Source organism: Epinephelus fuscoguttatus, linkage group LG15 (assembly GCF_011397635.1).
Source record: "Epinephelus fuscoguttatus linkage group LG15, E.fuscoguttatus.final_Chr_v1".
In the NCBI taxonomy this organism is placed as follows: Eukaryota; Metazoa; Chordata; class Actinopteri; order Perciformes; family Serranidae; genus Epinephelus; species Epinephelus fuscoguttatus.
In genome coordinates, this window is record NC_064766.1 from 22835937 (window position 1) to 22858939 (window position 23003).

The 23003-nt window shown below is 41.6% G+C and overlaps 1 protein-coding gene across 1 annotated transcript in view; it reads left to right on the forward strand.

Annotated features, from left to right (window-relative positions):
* LOC125901564 (probable G-protein coupled receptor 158) overlaps positions 1-23003 on the forward strand; it is a 136262-nt gene that overhangs the window by 90493 nt on the left and 22766 nt on the right. The window contains exons 6-8 of the mRNA XM_049597251.1: positions 5964-6073; positions 8240-8478; positions 20333-20471. Coding sequence (XP_049453208.1) covers positions 5964-6073; positions 8240-8478; positions 20333-20471 — 488 coding nt within the window. The remainder of the gene's footprint in view (positions 1-5963; positions 6074-8239; positions 8479-20332; positions 20472-23003) is intronic.

Sequence of the window (23003 nt, forward strand, 5' to 3'; positions counted from 1 at the left end):
CTTTGAATTTAAAGGCATGTCTGCCCATTTCTCTGTTAGTTGTGGGAACTAAGAAATAAGGTTGTTGAGTATGTCTAAGTGAGTATGAGGATATATGTGGTGTTAGGTATTGTTTTAAATAAGAAGGATAATTAAAATTGATATATTTGAAAATGCACTGGAGCCAATGGTGTCTTCAAGTGCTGAGTGGTAACCAGTTCAAAGTTTCATACAAATAGCAGTGATGAGTTTGGCATGGACACTTTAAAATAAATCTACAGAGGCTATTGTAAATAACATTAAGAGGTAATGGTACAGAAACAGCTGTCCATTTCCAAAATCCAAAATTGTCCAAAAAGGAGAGAGATACAGGAAGAGGTAAAAGAGACAGAAGAGATCAAAAACTGTGTGGGGCACTACCCTCCACTTGTCTGACTGCAATTAACTCTCTCAAATCCAAAACTCCTCCTACTGGCAAAAGTGTAAAAGGGCAATTATAGGTAAGCACCAACACTGTCGTACCCTAATGCTAATCTTTAAGGTTACAAATGTAAATATACATAACATTTTAGGCATTTTTAATCATCGACACATAGATTAAGTTCAAGAAATGAGATGATTAACTAATTGCATCACTGTGAATATGAACTGTATCTACTGAGACCTCCAAATACTGTAAATATTGTTTCTGTACATATAAACTTGGGCTGCATGGTGGTGTTTGCATGTTCTCTCCATGTCAGCGTGGGTATTCTCGGGGTACTCCAGCTTCCTCCCACAGTCCAAAGACATGCAGGTTAATTGGTGACTCTAAATTGTCCGTTGGTGTGAATGTGAGTGTGAATGGTTGTCTGTCTCTATGTGTCAGCCCTGTGATAGTCTGGTGACCTGTCCAGGGTGTACCCTGCCTCTCGCCCAGTGTCAGCTGGGATAGGCTCCAGCCACCCTCAAGAGGATAAGCGGTTACGGAAATGAATGAATGAATGAACATATGAACTTAATTATTACACATCAGTTAGTAGCTAGGTAGCCAAAATATCAACAAACTGCATTTAGGCTCCTACAGACATAAAACTGATGTCATATGATTCTCACCTAACTCTTTGGAAGAAAGCTGGTAACCATATTTCCCAAAATGTTTATCCATCCCTTTAAAAAACAAGTTATTATTCCCTAAAGCAGGTTATTGGTATTAAAGCGATGAGTCAGACTGTCTTCCACAAAATCCCTGTATTCTGACAAAGTGTGTCTTTCTCTGAAGTGTGAAGGTATTCATTTTTGGTAGCAATTTCTTTCCAAAATTGATACATAAAATGAAACTCTGTCTCATAATACCATATACCAACTAATTTATCAGATCCTGAGCTGCAACAGTGAGTCACAGTTGGTAGCGGAGCATTAAAGAGGAACAGCTATAATTCCTGTTCTTGAGTATAAAATGGACTTGGCTCCCTGCTCTCTCATGACCAGCATACCAATGACGGACTTTGGCAGTGCGAGGTTTTGATGAGGATTGTGGATGGAAGGAAACTGTTGCTTCACCTCTGTGTGACACATACTTAATCAGGAGGTGAGAGAGATGTCTGTGTGCCAGAGCGGAGCTGAGAGTGGATGGACTGATGGGTGGAAATAGGGACGTTATGACAGTTTAATTGCACACTGAGCCATGTTTCGGTGGAATGAGAGAAACTGATCTTGTCAGTTTTCGATTATACAAACAAACATGGCAAAATTATGATCATTAAAGCAAGAGACAGATTTTAGATTGTTGTCATTTTATGTCTTTGTAGCGTACTGTTTCCTCGCAGAGTGTACACTATCATCCATATTCCCAATCACACATTAGTTTCCCTTTTCTTTTTAACACGTCTAATAGGCAGACTGTTGCAGCCTCAGGGTCGGCTGGTTTCTTGAGTTTGCCACAGATGTTGTGCTTCTTTTCTGGGGAAAAGAGGTTACAGGTGCTGTTGTTGCTTAAGCTTAATTACTCCGGATAGCTGCTGTCTCTTGAATGCCAAGGCATCGTAAGGAGCTGGGATGAATCACTGGCTGTTCTCCTCTGGGATGCCTTTATACTGCGTCTGTAATGATACACAATACTCTGTCTGAGGCTGTGTGGTTAACTGTAACCTCCAGCTGATGGATTTTGTAAAGCAACCATCCAACAATATGAATAAAATCCCACTGTAATGGATGCTAGAGTCTAACACAGCTCACAGCGTGTGAGAAACGGGGAACACCGTGGACAAATCACCAGACTATCACAGAGCTAACACGTTTAGCGAAACCTTGTAGGTGGATATTAGAGGTGGAGGAAATAATTGATTCTTAGATGCACTGCAATGCGGATGTGGATGATTCGGCATTGTTTCACAAATGCCAATAATCGTTTATCTCGTTGTTTATTAATAACGTGATGCTGGCGGAACGAGAGAGGTGGACAGTCCTCAGTGCTGCGATCAGAAGTAACGTTAACAAACGAGACCAGCTGACCGACACCAAAGTCTTTTCCCATCCCTAACAAGCAGCATCAGCACTTCAAGAGCTGAAAATTTGGATTCTCAGACACCTGGAGTCTGATCGACCATCTCCGAATATTTGTCTTTCCAGTAAAAGTTTTTTTATAGTCCACATATTTGGTTTAATATATATGAATATAATATAAAATCAAGATTTATAGGCATAAGATACTTAGTGGTGGGAGAGTGCAAGGCTGCAGGCACCGTGATCCCATCCCTGTCTCGAGTATCTTCAATTATTCTTTGTCATTTTACCAAAAAGTGTAGGTGACGTCTTCCCCCATACTGTGTCTTTGCTGTTACACACCTACATGATTATGTTCAGAGTACCCTATAAAGGTCCAGTGTGTTGGATTCAGTGGTGTAAGTTGTCAGGAATGGTATGTGATATTTATAACCATGTATTCATTAATGTATCATCACCTGAAAATTAAAGAGTTGCAGTTTTTGTTACTATAGAATTAACCGTTTATATCTACATTGGGGGCGGGTCCTCATTTATGGTGTCTACAGTAGCCCAGAGCAGACAAAACACTGGCACTAGATGGTGACATTCATGGTTTCACATCAGCCACAGTAGTTAGAAGCCCTTCTGTGACTAGCAATGTTGGAAGAAACACTAATTTGTGACATGAAACTGCTGCACTCTGTGTTTCACCAGCCTCCGGTGAAAACATCCTGAACATCAGGATCTTAAATTATCAGAGAAAATAGGTGAGCACACATTAGCATGTGATGGGTGAGCCACCCATCTCAGACATGCCAAACAGCGTCAGAGAATCGCTGATAACGTGCAACTGCTAATGGTTTTAATCACCAGCTCCATTTGTATTGAAGAGAAAGAGACCTCTGTGGATGACTCAGCTCACGGTAAAAGCCTCCTTAACAAAGACCAGATAAGGAATCCTAACCAGGAGAAGTTTCAGCTAGTTGTAATCTGCAATCCTCACCGATATATGCCACTCAATCCCCCTAAATCTTACATACTGAATCATGAACATGTGGTTATGTTCATGCACAAAAAAAGACTTGGCTATGGTTAGGAAAGGTCACGTTTTGGCTTTAAATACCAGGTTTTGATGCCACAATCACATCTGTAAATGCCAAAATATCTCTCTTAAAAAACACTTGGTTTAGTTGTTTGTTAGTAAAAACATTGACCTCATATATATGAAACCTATAAATGCAACATATCTGTGGTTTGCAGAAACATACAATGCCAAAATTTTCTTCTGGTAACTGGGCAGTTACACCTCGTAGTGCCATGAAACTTGCACCATTTAGGAGCTGGTATAAAAGTCATCAGGATTAATTCCCATCCTGGAAGCTCTGCCGGCGGAGCTTGGCAGGATTTTAATAAATATGTCAAGTATTTTCATTAATATCTTCACATATTTTTATCTTACAAGCATGAAGGAATATTGACAGAAACCTTATAATTTACACTTTCTGGTGTATCCACTACTAAATATCATAAGATTTAGATAAACACAAAGTTTTTAAATTAAGTCACAGCAGAGATGGAGCACTAAGTATCAACCATCCCTCTATCCCCCACTATTTCCATGATAACCACATGATAATTGTTCTCCGTTTCTGGTTTCAGTTGGTGTATTTTTGGGGGGAAGCACAGTGAAAATGGTCACAACAAACACATTAGAATGTCATACAGATTGAAGCATCACTCACCTGTTTTACTTCAGATATTCAGTAAAAACTAAACAAAAATGATGTCTCATTTCTTTAGTTTGTGAACAACAACAGTAACTCAGAGTGAGATTCAGATTCTGTGTACAATATTAATAGTTCAACAAAATTACACATTTAAACAGCTCCCACACACAAAAAATGTCCCCTGGGATCTATATATATAAATCAACAGGTGATTTCCTTCATTTAGTAAAATCCTACATGATTGAGTTGTTTTTTTTCCACCTGGACCTTTATGCTCTGCCATTTCTCCTCTAATCATCACGCTGTAACCTGTGACAGGCTGTTATGATACCACAACTATCACACAGTCACATATATGTAGTTTTTTGTTGAGCCGTGAGCATCACGTAGGTTTACATTACCAAAGCTTTATGACAAAATCAATTGACGACACCGACTCAGCGAGAGAAGAGAGGGAGAGACGCTGTGCTGCTGCCAGAGGAGCCGCTGAATGAGTTCCCTCTGAGCAGTAAGACACTAAAAGAGTCTGGGAAGCTGCTCCTCTTTGTGGAACCACCGCAGAGTCACTGATAATTTCACTTTCAGCCATGCTTGTTGGGTTAGAGTTACGTTTCTTACAACCATGGCTGTAGAAACACGAGCTGTGTTAGTGCAAATCCTTCACCTGTTTGTTGAGGAAATGAAAACAGGCAGAATCACTTGAGTCTGAACAGTGAAGGAGAACAGGGGAGATAGTAACACTTTTTGTTGGAGCATCAAGTTCTGTGTGTTGTTGGTTTCACTGTCAGGACATTGTGTCAGATGAGCAACAGACATTATTCATATTATTGTAGTGGATAAAACACCTCTCAGTGCTGTGAAACTTGCACCATTTAGGAGCTGCTATAAAGATGATCATCTTTATAGAAACACTGAGAAAGGAAGATTTGTAGTGTTGTATTTGTCATTCATGAGGTGACTTAGATGTAGAACAATGAACTGAAGCTTTCGGCAGCCTGTAATCATCAAGGTTAAACTCGAGTCCCTGTGTATGTTTTGTGTGATTCAAACAGCAGGCTGACTCAGGAAGGAGTCATACTTTAACATCCTGGATGGTGTGTACCCGCCAGGTGAGTGAAGCAGGTTTTCTCCGCTTCAGTTGGAGCGAGCACAGAGTCACTGCACCGGATCTTCAGCTTCGCTCGGGTCGCTGGAGATTTGACATGTGGCGCTGTGCCAATGTGCAAATGGAAGCTCTAATTTTTCCAGCATGGAATGTGAGACCTCAGCCTCCGTCGCAGCCTCGTCTTTAATGGTAATAGGCGCGAATAAACCTCACACCAAGCAGGAAATCGAACGGCTGACATTTTGTGAGCCACCGGCAAATCCTCTGTTTTATTCCCAGACCCAAAATGACAATCTGGGCCGCACATGTGAACGTCCACACACTGTAAATACAAATTAACATAATCGTACTCGGATGCAGTCGCTTGTTAAATACCATCAGCGAGATAAGAACTAACCCTTCAGACTCTGGTATCTAATATGTTCTGGCAGCTGACATATGAAAAACATACAGTTAAGAGATGTCAGCAGGAGCTCTGGAGGCGGAGGATATCAGCGAGGCCAAATCTGCCTCCAGCTCTGGATCTCACATGGCGGAGACTCATGTTCATTTCTGATTCCTTCTGTGTGAATATGAGAGGAATGTGACAGGAGAAAGATATATATATAATCAGTGTGTGTGTGTGTGTGTGTGTGTGTGTGTGTGTGTGTCGGTGTGAACGCTAACGATGCTGTACCACTCCACAGGTGATGATTCTGTACTTCCATCCCAGCGTGTTTCGATGTATCCTCCTACGGTGGGTTCGCCTGCTGGGTTTCGCCATCATGTACGGCACTGTCATCCTCAAGCTGTACAGGTAAAACTGTCAACTCAAAGTTAAAGCACTGGAGTCGTGATCAACGCATGACATTTCCTGTACGACATGTTCCCGTCCTATGAATTATTCCTGTCTCTAATGTAGGACAGAAAGCTAAAAGAGATTGTACCTCCTCCCTCCTCTCCTACAACCTCCACGCATCTCTTCCTATTTCGTTTTTATTTTCTTGTCTCCTCTACTCATCTCATTTTGTCTCTGCTCCTCTCCTCTCTTCCTATCTCCTTATCTTCTTTCCCTATCTCCTCTGCTAACCTCCTTTCCTGCCCCTCCTCCTTTCCTTGTCCACTTTCCAGCACTCCTTTCCTTTCCTTTCCTTTCCTTTTCATTCCTTTCCCTTTTCTCTCTTCTCCCCATAACATTTTGTTTCTGCCCTTCTCCTGTCTTAGCATCTCCTTATCTTTCATTTTCTTGACTCCTTATCTCCTCTGCTAACATCCTTTTTCCTGCCCCTTCTCCTCTCCTTGTCTGCTTTCCAGCACTCCTTTCCTTTCCTTTCCTTTCATCTCCTCATCTCATTTTGTCTCTGCTCCTCTCCTCTCTTCCTACATCCTTATCTTTGATTTTCTTGACTCCTTATCTCCTCTGCTAACCTCCTTTCCTGCCCCCCCTCCTTGTCTCCTTTCCTTTCCTTTCCTTTCCTTTCCTTTCCTTTCCTTTCCTCATATCATTTTCTATCTGCTTCTTTCCTCCATCTCTCATTTTCTCGACTCCTTATCTCCTCCCTTGGTCTCCTTTTCTGCCCCTCCTCCTCTCCTTGTCGGCTTCCAGTACTCCTCTCCGATCATGTCCTGTCTCCTCTCTTCCCTTTATCTCGTATTCTCTGCCCTCCTCTCCCTTGTCTCCTCTCCTTTATCCCTATCCCCTTATCTCTCATCTACTTTTCTTTTCTACTTGTCTCCTGTGCTCCCCCTCCTTATCCCCTTGTCTCCTTTCCTGCTCTCCTACATTGTCATGTCCTGTATTTTTCTCTCCATCTCCTATTCTCTTTGTCTCCTAACCTCTATTCTCCCCTCTTCCTGAATGGTCTCCTCTCCTTTCTTTGCCTCACATTCACTCCTATCTTCTCCCCTCCCTGTCTCCTAATCCCTCCTTGTCACCTCACCTCTGCTTTCCTATCTTCATCTTGTATATCCTCTCCTCTCCTTGTGTCCTCCCATCCATCTCCTTTGCCCTGTGAGTTAGCCTTTCTCAGTTTCAATAATTCAGCTCCCTCTCAGTCTGCACTCACACACATGTGCGCAGTCAATAAGCACATTTGAATTTCACATCAGGTTCCGTCTATCTGCTAAAGTATCCATTCAGACACACTCACTTCCTGCTCATCAGCTCCGAGCAAGTGTTGCCGATATGGTAGAAGGGGGTCAAAGGCCGGCCAGAGTGTTCCCTTGGCAAAATTACCAATTAGATTTTTTCCCGCGCTCGCTGGGTGTGAAGTGTGCCCCAGGGCCAAGCTCTTACAGCCCGGTCCCACTGAATATATCAGAGATAAGATAGATTTGTCACAGTCTGGTCGGGAGAGAGCAGATGAGCACCGCGCAGAGACGATAGTAAACAGAGAAGTGACTGTTTGTGTGTCTGCATGGTGATATTTATATAACTGCATGCTGTCTTTGTCCTTTCCCAGCATCAGATCACTCTAAAACTATTCTGGCTGATGTGTTGCATTTTTAATTCCCTTTACAGAGGCGGTATTGTCTTGTGTGCGTGTGGTAGAGATACTGTACTGTGCAACTTATAAATAAACTGCCTCTGCATGCGTTCAGGCGGGTTCCAGCCGTATTTGTTGAACCATCTCCAAACTGAAAAATTAAAAAACTGACACCCTCGAGAAAATACCAAGTTGTTAAAAAAACAAATTTGCTTTCTCAGACATGTTCCTGCCCTCTGTTCATGTCTTCTCTCAGCACATGAAATATTACAACACGATTTAAGCCAACATGAATGAATTGAAATAATAGTGCCCTTTTCTCCCTGATCCTTTTAATTTAACCGAGCATGTTAGTAAGAGCAACAGCCAGAGGCGTGAGCTGTCAGTCGCAGGCAGAGCATCTCTTACTCACCTACACTGCTCATCATCGTTTCACCCAGCAGTCTCAAGCACTCAGGCTCCTGCTGTCCTCCTCCTCCTCTCTCTGCCTCCCCCAGGGTGTTAAAGGTATTCCTATCCCGCACGGCCCAGAGGACGCCTTACATGACCAGCTGGCGGGTGCTGCGGCTGCTGGTGGTGATCCTGGTGGTGGTGCTGTGGTTCCTGGTGGCCTGGACGTCTGCGGTGTGCCAGAACCCCGAGCTGAGTCGGGCCCTGATCGCCGCAGGCCTCACCCCAGAGGGGCTGCAGTTCAGCATGTGTCTGCTGGATCGATGGGACTACATGATGGCCGTCGGTAAGTGTGTGTCTTCTCTGTATTTATGGATAGCCAATGTGTAGTGATGTCTTTACAGGACGAGAAACAAGTGAGGACATTGTGGTCCTACTTTGGTGTGAGTTGCAGAGTGTTGGAGATATCAGCCGTAGAGACGTCTGCCTTCTCTCCAATATAATGGAACTAGATGGCACTCAGCTTGTGGTGCTCAAAGCGCCAAAAAATACATTTGAAAAACTCAACATCAATGTCTCTTTCCAGAAATCATGACCTGGTTACTCAAGATAATCCACAGACCTTGTTGTGAGCAGTTTCATGTAGGAACTGTTTTCTTTCTACCAAACTGCACCTGCCAACTGTATCACCGAGCAGAAGGAAGCGTGCATCTACTCATGGATGAGAGGCTTGTGCCTGTGACAGGGTGAGATGTCCTCAGCTGAGCTGTAACATTAGCTAGCTCAGTGGTGCTAGGTAAGCCAGCAGTAGATGCATGCTTCCTTCTGCACGGTGATACAGTTGCTGGGTGTAGTTCAGTAGGGAAAGAAGTTCCTACATGAGACCACAAGCTGAGTACCATCTAATTCTATTATATTGGAGAGAAGGCAGACGTCTGCCTGTCGGCTGATATCTCCAACACTCTGCAACTCACACCAAAACAATCTAGGCTGATATATAGTGCTACAGGTAAGAGGAAAGCTGTGTTTTTTGTGTTGTTGCTGTTCCTCTAACTTTAGGGAGCTTTTGTTTGATTCATGCACTGATTAGCCTCAGTGGCGGAATCTAATTACATGTACTTAAGAACAAATTTAAAGTACGTGTACTTTACATGAGTATTATAACTTCATGCCATTTTCTATTTAAGATTATCTTTGGGGCTTTTTGTGCCTTAGCACAGTATGACATGCAGCAAAGGGCTGCAGGCTGGAGGCGAGCCTGCGGCAGCTGCAGCAAGCACTAAACCTTTCTACATGGGGCACCTGCTCTATCCACTGAGCCACCAGTGCCCCTCAAATTAAGATTTTTTACACACAAAACTTATTAGAGCTGCCATGATTAATTATTAGTAAATTTGTTGTTGAAATCTAACCTAAGTCTAATCAGTCACCAGCTGATTTGAGAATAAATTCATCAGTTTGAGTATTGAGTATTTTTTTTAAAGAAAAAGGGACTGTGCAAAAAATATTTGGTAAACCTTATTTTTGACTTAGAAAAACAACACAGGACCATTAACATTTGCTTTAGACCCTTCACTGGACTTAAAAAGAAATTGCAATACCCTCCCTCTCGACTCAACCACAATTTCATGCTGAATATTAATGAAATTGCACATAGTGGAATCAGCAATTGCCCAAATCGTTAGTTGACACCCTTAAACTTATGGAAATGTGCACTTGTGGCTGTAACGATTGATCTATTGACGGAAAATTATTCAGCAGCTTTTTTTGTAAATCAGGAATAAGTCACTTTTCATGCAAAAATATTTCAAGGTTCCAGCTCTAAAACATGAGGATTTGCTGCTTTTCCTTTTGAGTAGTGTAATTATTTTGGTTGATCAAACTGTTTTGAATTTTTCTGCATTTACTACTTTTACTTGAAGTACTTTTCTCTGATTGTACTTAAAAACAAGGCATGGACTCAGAAGTAATCCCTCTCAGTCATCACTTATCACCCACTCCTAAGAGACTCTGCCCCCTGTCTGTATTTTCTTATTTCCTTCTTTTTGTGGTCAGGATGTTTGTGGGTGTGTGCCCCCACAGCACTCAGGTGAGGTCAGGGCTTTATAACAAGGTAAGGACCAGCAGTGATGGCCAAATGAAGCCTCATGAAGCATTTTCTTGATTTTCTGAGCCCACTAGATGGCGCTTTTTGTTCAACAAAAGGTTGAAAGCACACTGAATTGCTATTCTTTGAGCCTCTCGCTTTAAACCATGAGTGCCACCTAGTGGGCTCAGAAAATAAAGAAAATGCTTCATGAGGCTTCATTTGGCCATCACCTGGGACCAGGTGCCAGACTGTAAGCAGCAGGCATCCAAGAGACATAGAGAGGCGAAACTGACAATTCTGCATAGTATACCTTTAAATAACATTTTCAGTGCAGGACTTTTACTTGCGACTGTATTTTTAGAGTGTGGTATATGTACTTTAAGTTAAGTATTTGAATACTTCCTCCAGCACTGAATAATCTTTAGACACACATTCCTAAAACGGTTTCAAATTCTCCCATCTTGTATCCTGTGAGTGAGTATCTCATTAAACTTAAAAGTACCTTGGGGAGTTTTTGACTGAAGCAATGTTTTTATGAGTGGGTTTAAAGTCCTGAAGCTCCAATGCCAGCATGGTCAAAAGGTAAACAGAGATGGATGGCTACAGGAAGGCAAAAAGAAAACCTCCCTGACCTCTCAGAGCTGAGCTTTCAGTAGCATGGCTGCACCATATCTGACTCATTTATTTTTCACAGTGCAGTCCTCTCTTCTGCTTTATACAAGCTGATGGCACTGACAGCAAATGGATTGCACACAAATAGAGAGAACTGTTTGAAGTTGTTAAACTGCATCTTGAAATTTCCAGCAAGTCTTAAGCACAATGCATCCATTGTTGTTCGAGTGACAAATCATGTCAGACAGAAATAAACAGGCATGCCCAAAACATGCCGCCTGCTTGCCAGAAGACATTATTGTGCCTTAATAGGCCTGTTTATTCAGTGCCCTGCCCCCAGAGCAGCATTTTGAAAAACCTCTGCTCTGAACTCGAGGTTAAATGGATGCAGTTGTGAATTTTGATGATCATGTCCATTGTTTGATTCACCTTTGCCTGATGGGTTTGCTCACAGCAGTTTAATGGACAATGCTGTGCATGAAGTTAACAAAGGGATGCTCTGATAAACAGGATGGAGTGCCCCTCTCTTACAGTGTGATGGGCTGCCACCAGCATTAAAGCAGAACACCTCCAGAGGGCAGGAGGTGCCACCAAGGCCCTCATTTATTTCTCCGGTGCTTCACCACGAGCGTGTCTCTAAGGACTTTCCAGAAGACAGTTTATTTGGTTTATCTGGACAATAATCTATCACAGAATACAGTTATATAATGTGTTACATTATATTATTTGAAAGCAAATCTAAGCACAATAGCAGACGACTCACCACAGTCTGAAGGTTTTATTATCTCAGCTGAAGTGAAATGAATTGCTTTACTGTATTGTTTCTGAATGTGTATCTCTTATGTTGTTGTCACTGCGACTTCACCTTGACTGTCCATATTCTGTTCTCCTCTCATATATTTCATCCCAGCTTTCTATGTTATGCTCACACCTCTTTGAGTTTCCCTTTGTTATGATTCACACTCTTCCATAGATCATAAATTATAAACAGAGCAGCCGATAAAATGTTAGTGAACCAGACTCTAAGAATTTTTTTTCTGAGAATGAGTCCTCCACAAAGGTACCAGTTTTGACCTGTAGGCAAGGCGAGGCAGCTTTATTTGTGTAGCACATTTCATACACCAGGGCAGTGCTTTACAGAGCAATAAAATATGAAACATAATAAAAGATATAGATTTACAATAAAAGAGTAAAGAGAAAAAGGATATGAAAGGTAAAAGTAATTACTAAATGATTTACAATTTAAAAAAAATCACCATTAAAAACAGCAAAAATGCAGACAAGAGGTGCAAAGATAAAAAGATTATTTAAAATTGAGTTTAAAAATAAGTTTGCAGTCATTACCATGTTTTGTTCTGACTCTTGAGATGGTCAGTAGGCCAGTCCCAGATGTCCTCAGTGTCTGACAAGGTTCATGTGTCACTAGCATGTCAGAGACATATTCAGGCGCCGAGCCACGGAGTGATTTATACACAAGCAGCAGGATTTTAAAATCAATTCTCTGATTGACAGGTAGCCAGTGTACAGATTTTAGACTTGGAGTAATGTGGTTATATTTCCTAGTTTTTGTCAGGACCAGAGCAGCAGCATTCTGAATAAACTGAAGTTGTCGAACAGCTTGTTTAGAAAGGGCTACAAACAGACCACTGCAGTAATCTAATCCACTGGAAATAAAGACGTGGGTGAGCCTTTAAAGGTCTTGCTTTGACATTATTCCTCTGACCCTAGCGATGTTATTTAAATGGTAGTAGGCAAATGACTTTATGGATTTGATGTGGCTGTGGAAATTTAAATCTGAGTCCAGAAGCCAGTTCAGCTTACCCAGGATATCTTTTCGTTATCTGTCTTGGCTAACCCTAACATTGGTCATCTAGATAACCGATACTAAAGAGCCTGTTATCAACTAGTTCAGTCAGTTCTGGGTTTTCCTATTCAGCCATGAGCGCATTCATGTGGAAGAGGCGGGGGTGTTAATTATGAGTGACATCATCAGAACCATGAATGAAGTCGGCTGCTTCTTATGATATGTGATGAAATGGTGCTGAAAGTGTTTGTGACTGTGAGACAGTGAAATGCCAACGGCGTGGAATGTAAATGATACTCTGTAGTCTTATAATGGAAAATGTAGAAACACTGAAAATACTCTCCAAAAAAATCACCATTGGCTAAGACTTAAATTATGCGTAGGTATGTCTAGGCTGTAAGTGACATTAGTATAGAGTATTTTTTGCTATTTATTTGGATGGTGATGAAACTGCTCTGAATATGTCATATAAAACACTTGATGATGCCAGACTGTTTCTGCTGCTGAAGTAAAGGGTAGAAAAGTAGTCAAGTTAATGACTGATGAGGAGTCATTAGTACAACCAAACAGACAGTACAATACATAACACACAGTATCCAGTATCACACACTGTCGGGGGTAAATCATGGACATTCAGGGTCAATGCTTGTTAAGATAAGCGAAAGCAGACGGGACAAAACATGATCTATAACGCTTTGTGCTGCATTTAGGGAGGCTAAACCTCTGCTCTGTTGGAAGCATCTGAAACTCAATGTGGAGGGGATGTTGAGTCTGAGACAAGCTTTAGAGGTGACCCTCTCTTCATACAGATACACTGTAGGTTATTAAGAGTAAAACCAGTGATCTTACAGAACAACTTGATCACTTTCTAAAACTTGTTCTTGTTTCCAAGGCTCAGATTACCAAACCAACAGATAATAAAAGCAGAAAAGAACAATTTAATGATAGTCCTATCTACATCAAACTCCTCAGCTTCCTTAAAAAGAATAGGCGTTGGTTTGCCGAAGCTCTGTGGTAAAACCAGTGGAAAGAGCCCTGGAACAATGAAATGATTCTGCTGACCTATAACAATATATAGGCTACTCTTTTTTACCTTGCGCTCCAGAGTTAACACTGAAGTTACCTCACTTATTCCGAATCGTGCTTCATAGTACAGGCCTCTGGTTACAAAATGGATCGAGTGCATGTATCTTTTGACTGGACAAGTTTTGGTCTACTTGGTACTGGGTTTTTTTGGTCGATACCTGTGAGGTATTGAGTACTGGGGTGCCCTGTAGTGCACCTGCTAGAGCATGCACCCCATGTACGAAAGGCTGAGTCCATACCGCAGCATCCTCTGTTTTGACCCTTTGCCGATTGTCGCCCCCTCTCTCCCCTCTTTCCTGCCTATCACCAACTGTCCTATCCTATAAAGGCAAGAAACCCAAAAATGAACAAAAAAAGAACAAAGGTATTGAACAGCGATATCCAGCCCTTCAGTCAAGCTAACAAGCATTAACGGTGATTGTACTGTTAAGAAGTTGCAGGTTTTCTGCCTCATGTTTCTGGTGAGAACCTTGAAGGCCTTGGTTGTGTGTGTGTTACAGTAGCTTCCTAATGACAGACTCTTGAAGCAGGAGGCAGTGATGGGCACCTCACTGAAGCCAGTCTGACAGCAGGGGAGACTAATCCTGTTTAGAAAGAGGCAAAGGATGGCTCCCTAAAAGAAGCCTGGTCCGCCTCTGAAAACTGATGGACAGGCAGACACAGAAAGAGAGAGAGAGAGAGAGAGAGAGAGAGAGACGGAAGTGGCAGAGAAAAAGAAGAGTAGAGCCTGTGAAGTATGAAGCTCTGAGGGATGTGGGAAACGATGCAGAGAGAGTTTTCCACCAGCTGGGGAGGGAGGAGGGGGGGAGAACTTGAGAGGAAGAGAAGAAGAAGAGAGAGGACAGCTAAGGACACTCTGGAGAGGCGACAGAGGAACGCAGCATCTTCAGAGGAAGTGACGGCGTGTTTGTGGTGTGACAGCTTCCCACAAACGCAATAAATGGGATGAAACACGTAGAACACAGCAATCCCTCCGTTTTGCAACCGTTTGTGTCGGTGTGAATTTGCGTGTGCGTTCAAGACAAGATAGGAAATGAGGGATCCCCGCTGTTCGCTGTGACAGCCAGTGAGAACACACTGTTGTGCGGAGGCTACACTGAAGGACAGGAAGCACCCTGCGAAGCTGCCGTGGAGGATTTTAACAGTGCATGTTGTGTTTGTGAAAATTAATCTAATTGGTTTTTTTGTGTTTTCGCTTGTTTTGTTATAATGCTGACAAGGGAACACATGTTGGTCTAAAAACGAATAAATCATGCTTTTTTGTCTGGAAATGCAAAACAAAGCAGAGTTGAAGCAAAACAGTATTGACAATGTCAACAATAAGCAATTCATTTGAATCCGCAATTAATCTGCATTAGTTGGAATTGTTATCCCTTCCCTCTTGCAAGCAGCTCTCCATGCATCCTGATTCAGAGGCTAAGTACCAAGTAATTAGTGATGATTTATAGACTAGGCCTATTCATGAATATTAATGGACTTTAATCACCGTAAAGACTTTATGGGCTCATATGCCAACACAGTCCTTGGCATGGTTCTTGCTGCTCTTTACTGTCTGCAAACAAAACAACAAGCTCGTATAGCTCACATCTGACCCGCTGATGCTTATTTGGAATTTTTATATGCAGTATTACGATAACTAAAACATTTTTTTATTTGAAAACATGGTGTCTTCCACTAGTAGTAAAACTAGCATCATCTTTTTATTGCACACTCTTAGAGAGAAGGGTTCCAAAAGGCTTCTTCCTGTCATGCTACCCAGAGCCATTTACTTCTGAAAAGCCCTTTTTTTTTTTTGAAGGAGTTCTTCAGTGGCTGTTGAAGCATGGGGGCTAAAACATCCTCATCCTCAAATATTCAAATGTTTACCCATCTTTTAAATGGTAGCTTTAAATGTAGATTTATCTGGAATCCCCGTTATCAATTAATTTTACTTGTGTTTTTCCCATAGTTGATATCTTTACCATCATTTCATGCTATACTAAAGTTAATTGCGTACCTGTATTGAACAGACATGATATTAATTGGTTAGTGGGTGGAGATAATGTCCACTCCTCCACTAAGCATTCTGGCCGAGTTAAGATCCACTGTTCTATTGAAATACTGAAGCCTGTAGTAGTAGTAATTTCACTTGCAATTGTGCTGGACCACATCAGCTGCGGCCCTTCAGCCCTCATGAAGACCAAGGCTGCTTGACATGGTTCCCCTGGCCCTGGACTAGAACCATAATTAGTGGAGCATAAACGTGTTTTTGGTAGAACCCCTTGGGTAGGCTCTAGATTAAAGCCTTGGATATCTGGGAGATATCCTTGATAAAAACCTTGGATTTAAAAATGGTTCTTGGTAGAACCCCTTTGCTGGGTTTTGATGAAACCCTTGGAATCTGAAAGGGTTCATTGTAGAACCCCCTGGGTTGATTCTAGATGAAACCTTTTGAACATGAAAGGGGCAATGGTAGAACTGCCTGGGTGGGATCAAGATGAAACCCTTGAAATACAAAGGGGTTCTCAGTAGAACCCCCTTGGTGGGATGCTAGACTAAACCCTTGGATTTTAAAAGGGTTCATAGTAGAATCCCCTGGCTGGGTTATGATGAAATCTGTTCTTGGCAGAACCCCCTGGGTAAGGTTCTACATAAAATCCTTGGAATACAAAAAGTTTTTTGGTAGAGCACCCTGGGTAGGTTCTTGCCAGTGCCCATAGAAGGTGAAAAGGTTCTGGATAGAACCCATAGATATCCCCTTTTGCCAAAATAAGCGCTGGTTCTTTAACTAGTTCCTTTCAGGATTCTTGGAACCTTGATGCTATCAAGCAAACCAGCTTTTGTTTCCACCAGTTTTGAGTAGAGCCATTACCGTTATCAAGGATGCATCATCAACACAATGTGTTTCACGGTGCACAATGCAAGTAAATGGTAGTAACACGATGGCAGATCATATTGATTACCTGCAATTTCTGTTCTCTGATATTTGTTTTTATCAAAAAGTTTGGCATGAACCAACTTTCCAACTGGGAACCAACTTTTTGGGTTTCGAAGCAATTTATTTTAGATTGAAATGCTTGGAATGGTCAAAATTAGGTGCGGGAACTGAAATCCGTTAATTGTTGGAGGAGAAGGGGTGAGAGAGGGTTCTGGGTTGAACCATTACACCATAGAAGGGTTCTACATAGAACCTCTTGTAGGGCTCAACAGTCCTCTCACAGATGGCTCTAGGTATAACCTTTTATATGGGCCTCTAGATAGAACCCTGTAAAGAGTTCCAGGTGGATCCTTCATAAAAAGTTCTACTGGGATCCAAAAAGTGCTCTTGTATAATAACAAGTTGAACTCTTTAAGGTTCTAATAAGCACCTTTTTTTAAGAGTGTACATTACACTGAAAAGATGATAATGAGCTATCTGTGCACACATACTGCGAAGTATATGACCAAAATACATCTTCCCTGTAACTAGCAGGCGTGCTGTGTGACCTTGGTGCGATTAGGCAATAGCCTAAAAGGTGTCATCACACTGTCGATGAAGCAGCTGCCTCACTTCAGGGAAACACTGCAAATGTGAGGAACTCTTGCTAAATTAGGAGCTGCTAAATTTGAATCTTCATTGTTGTCATGAACACTATCAGCATCAAAGCATCAAAGCTGGGTCAGGCAGTCTAGGAACAACCTCTTCCAACTTCTTTATTGTGGTGATTAACAGTAATTCTGTATTCTGTCCAGTGACTCTGCATCTACATTTTGCATGTTTTCCACACTGAGTCAGAGCAACATTGCTGCTTTTAATTAAAATGCAAATAAAACACAGACTTAATCAGTGATCAAAAAAACAGTTCAACATTTAGAGAGATACATTTTAGGGAAACGTCTTTCTGAGAGTGAGATGAGAAGATCAATACCACTTTCATGTCTGTATGCAGAGCTGGAGTTGGGAGGTGATTAACTTAGATTGGCATAAAGACTGTTAACAGGGGGAAAAGACGAGCCTGGCTCTGTTGAAAAGTGAAGCTGCCTACCAGCACCCTTAAAGCCCACTATTTAAAATGGAGATAGACTTATAATTATGACGTAAATGTTGATTACACAGTGAAGTGGCTGTAGAATAATGACACTGTCTGCATTTAGATTGCTTCCCTATATGCCTCACTTTTACCATGCAGTTCTGTCTGACAGAAATGGGACCAAGTCATAGTTTTTCAAGTCACAAGAAAGTCTCAGAAAGTCTCCCCTAGTCAAGTCCATGTTGTTTTTGTATGTAAACAAAACTATCTTTGGTATCATTTTTTCTCACTGGCGCTCAGTAATGTAACATTAGTTCTTCATCTCCTGTAACTTCACCAAACAGAGAGGATCATCTGGGGAATTAAGTGTTGACTGGCTGGGAATGAATAGTGTCAGGGAAATTCTCCTCTCTGAAGAAGTGACAGACTCGGTGTGAGGAATCAAGTCTCTTGAATTCACGCAGCATGGAGAAAAACCTGAAGTGTTCTCTGTCAACCCTCAGAATGAACCAAGGCTGCCTCTGACTAAGAATTTTCCTAGTCGACCAATAGTCGTCATTTAGCACCATTAGTCAACTAGCTGCCCGCATGTTTATGATATTAATTTAATTATTGAATTCTATATTTTGGGCGGGGCAACACAATGGTTTGAGTTGAAGGTGTGAGAAAGAATAGTATCAGTAACATTGTTAACACTGTGCTACATTACAGAGAAATACAAAACCGTCCTAATGAACCTTCATTAATATAGGCCTATATTTTATCTACAAGTGCACGTCACACACTGAGCAAGCTGCCTGCTAATGACGCTGTCGGCAAAGCAGTAATGATTGTGCTAAGTGGCTAATGGGCATGTAGGTACTTCCATGTTTCAGATGATACGTCATGTTTGTAGTCAACCAATGAAGATGAGTTTACATATCACCTTGGGTTCGTCCTTCACCTTCTCAAAATGATCACACACTTTGGATTTCCTGCCCAACATGTTATTAACTAGCCTGTGGAATAACCGCAGGTACCAGACCTGGAAATTAACGTGACTCCTGTCTGACTGCTGAGTGTGGTCACTTCCTGTGTCTGTCCTTTCAAATTAAATTCCCACATGGTCCAGTCATATAGGTTTGAATTCATTTTGACAAGGCACAGCTCCTAATAGAGTTTCACGTTGGTTTGTTTGTTTGTTTGTTTGTTTGTTTGTTTGTTTTTCTGCAACTGAACGACCAATGAAATCTTGTCCACTACTGACCTCTCTGGTTGATTAACGCTTGGCCGACTATTAGGAGGCAGCCCCAGAGCCCCATACCATCCTGAAGCTTGGACCCCAATGCACAACCAAGAGCTGTACTTGTAAGAGATTGCCCCCCATAAAACAGATTCACCAATACTAGAAACTTCCCCCCACCAGAAAAAAGGAAATGCCCCCAAGATATAGGAAATAACCTTCCGATAGAGTCCTGCATAAGTCCCACAATAGGGGTAATGTTTGTTGATTCAGGTAATGAATTGATTCATGGCACACTATTTAAGTGACATATTTTTTAATCTTTGAGCAAGAGGGAATGATTATGATTATGCTGAGTCTAAAGACATCAAACTTGTGACCTGAGTCCACATCTCTACCGTCTGCCATCTGGTACGATATCCGGGGAAAATGAAGACTCGATTTACTGTACAAAGAAAGTGTGTCAACCATGAGAGCCAAAACAGGTAAAGGATAGCACTTTTGTTTTTCCTGGTAGCTATGCAAGCAGTGTATCAGTGTAAATTCTTTGCGGTTACTATCCCCAGTAGTGGAAGTGGCAAACAGATGAAGAACCACAGTAACTGTCGAAAACAAAATGCAGGTCTGAGGAAAATGGAAAGTGATTCAGAAATGTAAAAGTTGTCTTTTTCCACGCGGTAACAGACGTCATGAGACAATGAAATGAGTCAGCGAGTCAACAAGATGCGTTAAGGCATCTAATATGAATAATCCGTACACGAACAGAAAGTAAAATAACAATTTAGGGGAAGTTTCTTTGTCACAGTCTGGTGCCATCATTGTGCCTGTACAGAGCCCTACAGTCAACTAAAACACGTGCTCACCAACCATTTTTGGTTAGCTGGGCTGAAATTTGAATTTTCACTTTTTTGTTTGTGTATGAATTAAACAAAGGAGATACTGCTTTTTAATTAGTGAGCTTTAGAGGTGCTGGTGGACATGTTATTTAACTTTGTAGGGAGCCAGGCTAGCAGTTGACTCCAGCATCTCGTCTTTACACTACGCAATATAATGGCTCCCAGCTCCAGCTTGGTGCGTCCCTCTAGACATGAGAGTGCTATCAATCTTCTCATCTCACCCTGAGGAAAGAAAGTAAATTAGTATGTTTTCCCAAAAGTTGAACTATTACTTTAAAACTTTAGATTGAGTTTGGTACTTTGAAAAGAGACAAAAGTTTCAAGCCTTCAGGGAGGCATTTTATACTACTTCATGGATTATATAGGCTTGTCCCAGCTGAAGGGGAATACAAAGACTTAATGTAAGACTCTTTTGTCTTTAATTTAATGTTCATAATTAGGTTTAAAGACTTTAAATCAGTCCTCTAACCCTCCTTGTATTCTTTTTGTTTCTTTTGTCTAGCGGAGTTCCTGTTCCTGCTGTGGGGAGTGTACCTCTGCTACGCTGTCCGCACCGTACCCTCAGCTTTCCACGAACCTCGTTACATGGCTGTGGCCATCTATAATGAGCTCCTAATATCGGCCATCTTCCACATCATCAGGTGGGTGAGGAAAATGGGGTGGAACAGAGGCGAGTGGGCATGAACGGTAAAAGATGTGTGGTCAGAAGAGATTTGACTAAATTGTCCTCTTGTATGCTGACTGAGAGAGAGGGAAGGGAAAAGGAAACATATAGACCTAAAGAGACCTAAAACAGAGCTGAGACTGTAGAATAATGAAATCATCTCCGTGACAGTAATGAGGAAATAGTAAGAGTAGTGCAAAGGGGCTTAGACGACTTCATCCCTTCTTGCAGCACAAGTTGTTGTTTAATTATAATCATAGTGATATTTGCGTGTTAGCGCAGGGCATTACAAGTGCTGAACATGTCAGATGAAAGGCAGAGAGTTCACCCGCCCCCTTCATCAGGGAAATGAACAGTGTCAGCAGAGCGCCTGGGTAAGCCGGTTGAAAGGAGGTGAATAAAAAATGTCTTCCCCAGGCAGAAACACAGCACAGATTTACTGTGCCAGATCCCCAAAATAAACTCTCCGTGCCCTGTAACTCACTGTCTGTCTTTCTGTCACAGGTACCAAATAACATAATGTACTCAGACATCTTTAAAATGTCTTTTGTGTTTGAGTAATCACCATTAGGGGTGTTAGGGTTCATAAAATATAATGGTTCTGTTCGACACAGTGGTGTCATGGTATGGTACGTTTTCGATACTGTAAAAAAGCCAGAGAAAATTCCTTGATTTTTAAATTCATGTCATTTTAATCAATTTATTCATTAAAACTAACATCATACAGTCTGTTCTTTTTTTACTTTGAACAATGATGGAGCTATGTCTGAGTGGGCCATCTTCTGGGGTGTCTTCTTAGCAGCTTATGAAGCAAAAACAGCTCCGTATAACATATAAAATGCAGTATAGTAGTTATAAAGAAATACAAACAAATTAACAATTCTCTTTCTGAAATGCCAATACTTCCTTGTTTTTGAAAAACATTTAAAAACTAACATTATAACTTGGGCTTTTGTTTTATTTTTTTTGTGCAAAGCAGGAATTACAGTCTGAAATGGGCTCATGAGGGAATAAAACGGGGCTCGAATACATTAAGCATGTTCATAAAGCCTCTGTTTTCCACTACTGAATTCGCAGCTACAAATGTACCAGTCACTGCAGTGATTTCCTTTTCTCTGTCTGAATCATATAGGAATGGCTGCATAAATGCTGCAGGGAGAACATTAGCTTGTAGCTTGTGCTGCCACTTGTCTTCATGTAGTTCCATCGATTGACACACTGTGTTGATGTCAGCATAAATGAGTTGACGTGTTTGAAGTATTCCCAACCTGCTGTTGTGTAGCAGATGCAACATACGGTTGTTTTTTGTCCACCACTCTCCCTCTCAACATCGTCTTGATAATTCACAGCGAAACCGAAGTGGCTCCAAACACCAGACCAGTAGGTTATCAGACCATCTTCTATTTCTGGTCTGGGAGTGCTGGGAATACTAACCATGTGCCATATAACTACATTGCAATGAGCTAGCTTAGCATAACGTGCCTTCCAGTATGTCTCACTGGAGTAAAATGTTTTGGTTTGGAGGTGGGAGGGGCAAACAGCATGTCACTTGTTCTGTCGTGTGGGCTTCCTTGTTTAGCACAGTGGTACTGAGAACATTATATTAAACACAGCTTAAGCTGTATATTTTATTTACCTAATGCAATAGGATTGTTCAACATATTGCTCCATTTGTAATGCGTACTGAACAGAAAGCCTCTTACTAGGGATGCACGATATTGGATTTTTGCTTATATCTGTCATATATTAGTTCAGGAAGGACCCAAATGAAGAGCAGCAGGCAGGTTTATGGTTTAATAAAAATAGAGCTTTAATAAAGCCAATAAAAAACATCCAGAACAGGCAGGTAACTGAAATCCAAATGAAAGAAGAGTCAAAACTAACTGAAAACTTACAAGACACCAGGCAGGACACAGAGCAGGTATCGACACCAAGAACACAGGGATGAATGCAGACAAACTGACAAAGAACAAAGGGAAACACACAGGTATATATACAATGAAAACAAATCACAAGAATGAGACACAGCTGGAGTAGGAGGACATGCATAAAAGGAGGGAAATGGGGTAACAACAAGGGTGTGAAGGGGAACACTAGGGTGGAGCAAACAAGACTAATACAGAACAGGTGTGAAGGGAGGTCTCTGGGAACAGGGAAGGACTAACGAGACTGGTGGAAGAACCAAACACAATGCATAAGGAGAAATCTACAACATAAAACAGAAAACAGGTTAAACACTAATGAGTAACAAAACAAGGAAGAGGACAAACAGAAAACCGTGAAACAAAGTCCACAAGATAACAAAAAACTCAGGTTTCTGCAAGCCTGAATTCAGCTGTTACTTACACTACTGGCAGACAATGATACCTTTTGTCCCTCCACTTTGAGAGGTATTATGGTAGAGAGGTGTGGTGGTGCCACAGGTGTCACTTTTGGTAAGTTTGTGGCCACGCTCCCCTGGCACAGTTGGTTATGGGACTGGATCCACCTACGCATTAGGTGGATGCAT